Raw genomic sequence first — 6,366 nt, forward strand, 5'->3', positions numbered from 1 at the left:
AACATTAGAGGGAATTGTACAATAAAGTCCTACAGTGATGTAGGTTTGAGTCATGCAGAGGAGACATAGTTTTATCTCAATTAAATGTCGTGCCTTCGGACGGTTTAGTTGGGAGTTTCTCCTCCGACTAGGTATTGAGATTAAGAGGCTCTCTAATGCGGACTCGACTAAGATAATGTAAGCTAAATTACCAAATAATAAGCCTTTAAAAACTTTGGATTTGACTGGTTAAGTATTTCGAGTTATTATAAAAATAAATAAAAAGTAAAAATAAACCTTCACTAAAAACTCTGATTTTCGAGTCTTTGAACAGACTTCTCATTTTCAACCGGAAAACATTTCTCCGTCTTTCCCTTCCGGTTAACTCCAATCTCTATATCTATATATTCCATGTCTTCAGTATTTAAGCTTTTGCATACACTTTTAGTATTCTACACCTTGCTATCGTTCTCTATATCATCATCATCGGCTATTCCGCCGGGATCTCGATCGCTCCTACGTGTCACTAAATCCGGCGCCGGAGATCAATCTGATTTCGCCGTCGATTTGAACGTCACTAACTTTGATTCTGTTCTTAAAGATACTCCAGCTATTTATGCCATTGTTGAATTCTTCGCTCACTGGTTCGTTTTCTGTTAATTATTTAAATCTTATTTCATTAATTAATTAATTTGTATTTAATTGTGGACTTATCTTTTTTTATATTATTAATTTGTTATTGTGACAGTTTATCATTTGTATTATGTATACTTCTATATCTATATCTATATCTATATCTATCTATATCTATGAGCTGAATGTTATAGAAAATATATTCCACTAAATTTCCGTACATTCTGAGAACCAAACGGCCCCTAAAACAAATAGACATTTCCTACTTACTATATTAAGAAATTTCTAATTGAGTCTGTTAAGTTCAAAATGAATCACCTTTAAGTAACTATTACATGTATAAATTTAATACAAAGGAAATGAGGATTACTTTATATGGTAAAATAAGACCATGATTTTTAGGATCTGTAGATATACTAGGACTTTTACTTCTTTGTAGTCTATATCTTTTGTTTGGTCATATTTGTGTTGAAATATGAAAATTGTACTAGTGAAAAAGCCTTTTTTGGAAAAGAATGTTATGGGCTGAAGTCAAAATGAACTATGTCTGTAGGGGTGTTGAAATAAAGCCACTATAGAATGTTTGACTGTTTGTTAATGGGAAGATGTATAAAGCTATACTGTGGTATCATAGCATTCATTTTTTTGAAATTGTCTGGGGATTTGCCATAAAATTTTTTTGATCCGAGATAGTAAAAATGAGGTTATTCATATGATTTACTGGTTAATGTTGGTGTTATTCTGTATAAAGTAATAAACTTTTTGTAAATGTACCTGATTTTGAAAGGCTATACGTTTTGGCTGTCCCGCATCAGTATCATACACGTTTCAAACTTAGAAATTCCAGGAGGCTAGTTTTATTCAACCGAAAACTAATTTACTTTAAACTGGTTAAGTCATTTTTTTTGGTTTTGATTTCTTTTTCTGCCTTATTTATAGCTATAGACTATAGTAAATACTAGATTCCATCCTCACATTCTAATGTGATCAGTGCTGAAAGCCTGTAACACTAGAAGTAATTTGTGGAAAACCATGCGAGTAACTTATGATATTTTTTTTTATAATATGAATTCCCTGTATCTGGTATTCTTGGTTTGAGTTATAAGTGTAAGTTTGATATTGCATATAAATAATATGGAGTGTATAATAGTTCTCGGACTCAGGTGTTTATAACACATGTACCCATGGCGCTGCCATATCTGCTCTGAGTGATACATGTTATATCTGCTTTGATTATCATAATCTATAGTACCTGAATAACGATCAATAAGTTTAATTTGTTGTGATAATTACCCTTTTGCAGGTGCCCGGCTTGCAGAAACTATAAGGTATTCGGATTTTCCGTATTCTGAATAATTACGCATTTGTTTATTGGGTTATTTTATTGTTTTTGCTTTTGTTTTGTAGTCCCATTATGAAAAGGTTGCTAGGCTTTTCAATGGAGCCAATGCAGTTCATCCAGGGACCGTACTGATGACACGAGTAGACTGTGCGAATACGGTAATGTTACTTATGTTTTTTACTCTTCTTTGTGTTTTCTTAATGTGATATTGTCATTTAGCCGTATCTTAAGATAATGGTCATTGTGTATAATTTTTTGTTCCTATGGATTTAATTGTTGTGTAATATACGTTATGTTGTTTTGTGTTGGGCGTAGGCGTATGACCTATTAACAACCCTATGCATGTACAAACTAAGTTGCGATATGCATCTAAAGGTTATACGAGGTTAACTCAAGAAAGCAACTGAAGGTGAAAGTTGGTGATCAGTAATCTTTTCATGTTTGGCTTGCTTGAAGTATCACTATGTGTTGGTTTAGTTGTAATGGATTTGACTAAGTATTTGCATATCAGTATATTAGGGAATCCGTTTGATTGCTGATCAAGGGACATAATCTGAAATTCAAGTAGACTATTCATAATGAATTAACATTAAAAGAAATAGTGCATGCACATGCCAACCTGTGTCTTTTGTGCTATTCCTTGTTTGTTTTATTGTGGCAATCTACTAGATCTCTCTTCTACCTCGTCATTATCATTCCTGACTTGAAATGGTTTTGCTACTTATTATCTTATAGGCTACCTACTAATACTAATTCTCTTTTATCCATATGTTTGGCAGCACAGATTAATACTAAACTCTGTGATAAGTTCTCTGTTACTCACTACCCATCCCTATATTGGGGACCCCCTTCTAAGTTTGTTGGCGGCAGCTGGGATGGAAAAAGTGAGAAAAGTGATATCCGTCCTATTGATGATGGAAGAACAGCTGATCGTTTGCTCAAATGGATTAATAAACAGCTGGGAAGGTATGATTGTTTCAGATTCTTTATATGCTATGCTATCCTTCAATTGAAATTAAATATTTGCTGTAAGACCAGTCACTACATTAGACGGAAAATGCAGGTTGATTATGTGCACTACATGATTAACTTCATTACACAGTCATATATGTGTTCTTGATTGTATATTTTTGCTTTTTGTATATAGCTCATATAGTCTTGAAGATGAGAAATATGAAAATGATCAGCTTATTCATTCAAACGTCTCAGACCCTGGACAGGTTTGTTTGAAGGCCTAATATGTAACTACATTTTATAGTATATTAAGTAAAGCAGTGTTATTGACTTTTAAAAGTTTTCTCTATGAATTAGATTGCACGTGCTGTATATGATGTCGAAGAAGCTACATCTATTGCCTTTGATATCATTTTAGCACACAAGGTGAATGTCCGCTACTCTTTATGGTTTTCACTGCATGTCTATCCGGTTGCATTGACTTGATGATTATATGCTTTTTTTAACAGTTGATTAAACCAGATACTAGAGCTACACTTATAAAGTTCATGCAGCTAATGGTGGCTCATCATCCTTCCAGAAGGTTCATTCCCCCACATTCTTTCATTGCATACTTGAAATAATCAATCTTAATTTGAAATCTGCTCATTATAGGTGTCGGAAAGGAAGTGCTGATATACTTGTCAACTTTGACGATTTATACCCTTCAAATAAGTGGCCCACAAACAAACAGGAATCTGGAAATGGGAGTAGACATGGTGGTGTAGCCAAATTTGACATATGTGGAAAAGAAGTTCCCCGTGGATATTGGGTAAATCTCAGCCTACTTTTCTATTTCGGTAAAACAAGTTTGTTAAGTGCTTTCTGATTTCATGATTAAAGGAAGTCATCATAGTTTTTTTTTTTTTTGCATGCATGCAGATGTTTTGTCGTGGCAGCAAGAATGATACTCGGGGCTTCAGGTATACTAATCTATCTACAAAATCACAATTTGGTTTTCTCAAATTTCAACCTTAGGACCAAACACCTTTTCAAACTGTGAAGAAAATTAAAGTTAATAATTGTTTGACATTGCAGCTGTGGTTTATGGGTTATGTTACATTCACTTTCAGTGAGAGTTGAAGATGGAGAGAGTCAGATGGCGTTTACATCTACCTGCGATTTTATTCACCAGTTTTTCATGTGTGAGGAGTGTCGTCAACACTTTTATAGTATGTGCAAAAGGTAAATAATAATAATTTAGCAAAATCTTGTTCCATTTCTTTTCCCATTTATTTTCTAATTCGACGCTCCATTGTAGAGTTTCCACTCCATTCAGCAATACACGTGACTTCGTCCTATGGTTATGGACTGCACATAACGAGGTCAACACTAGATTAATGAAAACTGAATCGTCTCTTGGAACTGGTGATCCTAAGTTTCCAAAAACAACCTGGCCTTCAAAGCACCTTTGCCCTAATTGCTATACAAACCAGAATCAAGATGAGGAAAGCAGCTCAATTGATTGGGACCTTGACGAGGTCTTCAAGTTTTTAGGCAGCTACTATGGAAAGAAACTTGTGTCCTTGTATACAGAGAAAGACAAGGCGCATGCTCAGATAAAAAATGATGCAGCTTCAGAAGACCTGTTACAACCAACAAATGCACTTGTTGTTCCTGTGGGGGCAGCTTTGGCAATTGCAGTGGCTAGCTGTTTATTTGGTGCACTTGCTTGCTGTTGGCGGTCTCAACAAAAGAATCGGAAGTATTTTCATAAACCCCAACTTTTAAAGATTGTATAACTATTAGGTGAAATTTGAATGTCAAAATAGATTTACGTTTAACCCATGAAAGAAACATTTAAGGGAAGATAATGATTCATTAATTTGATTTATGTTGAATTTGGTATCATTATAATGATATTTTTGCGGGAAAATTTCAGGCCAAGAAGAAGCTGAAGCTGATGGTGTGCAAAAGCAACTGAATTAGCAAGAGTGTTTTTTGAATTAAGGTCCCCTTCTCACTTCTTATTTGGCATACATATATGTATGGTATGACAAGCAATGTACAGATATGGAAGAAACTTCACCCCTCTTTTTTGACGATTATCGTGTCTGATTGTTTGCTGGAAAGAATGAGTGCAATGTATTTGATTACCCAGTACTTTTAGATTTGTAACCAAGAGTGTCCAAACATATATCTTTGCTGAAGGCTCATAGTACACATTAGCAAGGATGGCAGGATTGAATATTGATGATCACACACATTAGTAAATTTACAAAAAATGGTTAATAGATGATGTTGTTTGCATGTTCTTACAATCCATTTGTTGTGGCCAGCATTTTTATACTTCTCTAGTATGTTTTAGACTTCAGTGCCATGTTTCTAGTTTATGGAATTTTTTGAGGTTCTTTGGCGAAAGACTTGTACATTAATAACAACATTTGGCCCAAACTTTTACCGTATACAAGTCTAAAAGATGGACAAATAGCTAACCGAAAATAGATTTATCCGTCTTGTCGCAAGATAAGCACAAGTCTAGCAGAATAAATCTAGATTAGTATCAATTAGGAGTTTACAATTTCATAAAAAGATGAACATTAGCATAGTGGCGAACCTCAGTTTACTGTATCTGCAGCAGATGCTGCAGATTTAAAAAGTAAAGATGTCAATGATTTAGGGCATTTAGCCCGACTTGGGTTCACTGGATGATCAGTTGTACCACCCATATTATTAATCTTGCTTTTGAGACCATTTAGTTTCGAATTGGGGAACACGAATCTCTTTATTGCATGTATACTTAATACTTTTGGATGGTCCGGGCTGGACCGCAAAGTACACTTGAGTAGTATTACTTGTAGAGGAATTATTGGGATTGAAAATGGGGTTAACCGGGGTTCTACCACGTGTAACGGTGGCCCAATGATTGATGAAGTTGAGCATAGTTAATCCATCCGCGACCTTGTGTGATATTGACACTGCCACAGCTACTCCACCGCAAGTGAAATGGTTGACTTGGATTTTTGCCATATGAGGGCTATTTTTGTTAGCAACACAACCAAGAGAATCCGGAATGAGTTGGTCTAGTGTTTCGTCTTGCTCTTTCTTGACAACAAAGTCATGTAGTTGGCTATCGATTTAAGCCTCAAAGAAGTCAACTCATCCTGGATCACTACAGTCTATGTGAGCTGATGGTCCAGAATAATTAGGTGATAATAAGTACCTACCCGCAAATTAAATGGATAGTATTGTGTTGAGATCGCCATTGTTGTTATAATTTTTGTAAAAGAAAAGCAATGGAATGTGAATGTGAATGCTGGGCACGATATGATCAATCAACGAAAGTTTATGAGTTTGAAGGTGAAAAGGTATTGGAGAAGATGGTTTAATGGTTTCTAAAGATAAGATGGTGTGAAGTTGTCTATAATTAATCCTACCAATTATGGTGTTTTGCCATCATCCTTATGTTCATCATTGAT

At 34.9% G+C, this 6,366-nt stretch overlaps 1 protein-coding gene across 2 annotated transcripts; it reads left to right on the plus strand.

Moving 5' to 3' along the window:
- The first annotated feature begins 281 nt into the window (after positions 1-281).
- Positions 282-5,208, plus strand: LOC122611259 (sulfhydryl oxidase 2). 2 transcript variants are annotated; one of them, XM_043784253.1, is made up of 12 exons: positions 282-623; positions 1,916-1,940; positions 2,020-2,112; positions 2,739-2,920; positions 3,102-3,174; positions 3,266-3,334; positions 3,418-3,491; positions 3,563-3,719; positions 3,830-3,870; positions 3,986-4,132; positions 4,209-4,696; positions 4,830-5,208. In XM_043784253.1, exons 1-11 carry the CDS (start codon positions 391-393, stop codon positions 4,687-4,689), a joined length of 1,575 nt encoding a protein of 524 aa, XP_043640188.1. In that variant the 5' UTR covers positions 282-390; the 3' UTR covers positions 4,690-4,696; positions 4,830-5,208. The 2 variants fall into 2 exon arrangements, with proteins under 2 accessions (XP_043640188.1, XP_043640189.1); XM_043784254.1 differs by having other exon boundaries at positions 284-623; positions 4,209-4,652.
- Positions 5,209-6,366: the final 1,158 nt, after the last annotated feature.

The sequence above is a fragment of the Erigeron canadensis genome, chromosome 8 (assembly GCF_010389155.1).
Source record: "Erigeron canadensis isolate Cc75 chromosome 8, C_canadensis_v1, whole genome shotgun sequence".
NCBI classification, from domain to species: domain Eukaryota; kingdom Viridiplantae; phylum Streptophyta; class Magnoliopsida; order Asterales; family Asteraceae; genus Erigeron; species Erigeron canadensis.

What these genes read in the sequence shown, in the direction of transcription:
- LOC122611259 (XM_043784253.1), top strand. Translation starts at nt 391, where the DNA reads ATGTCTTCAGTATTTAAGCTTTTGCATACACTTTTAGTATTCTACACC. An exon ending in GTTGAATTCTTCGCTCACTG is followed by an intron (nt 624 to 1,915) that starts GTTCGTTTTCTG and finishes ACCCTTTTGCAG; the next exon opens with GTGCCCGGCTTGCAGAAACT. An exon ending in ACGTCTCAGACCCTGGACAG is followed by an intron (nt 3,175 to 3,265) that starts GTTTGTTTGAAG and finishes TCTATGAATTAG; the next exon opens with ATTGCACGTGCTGTATATGA.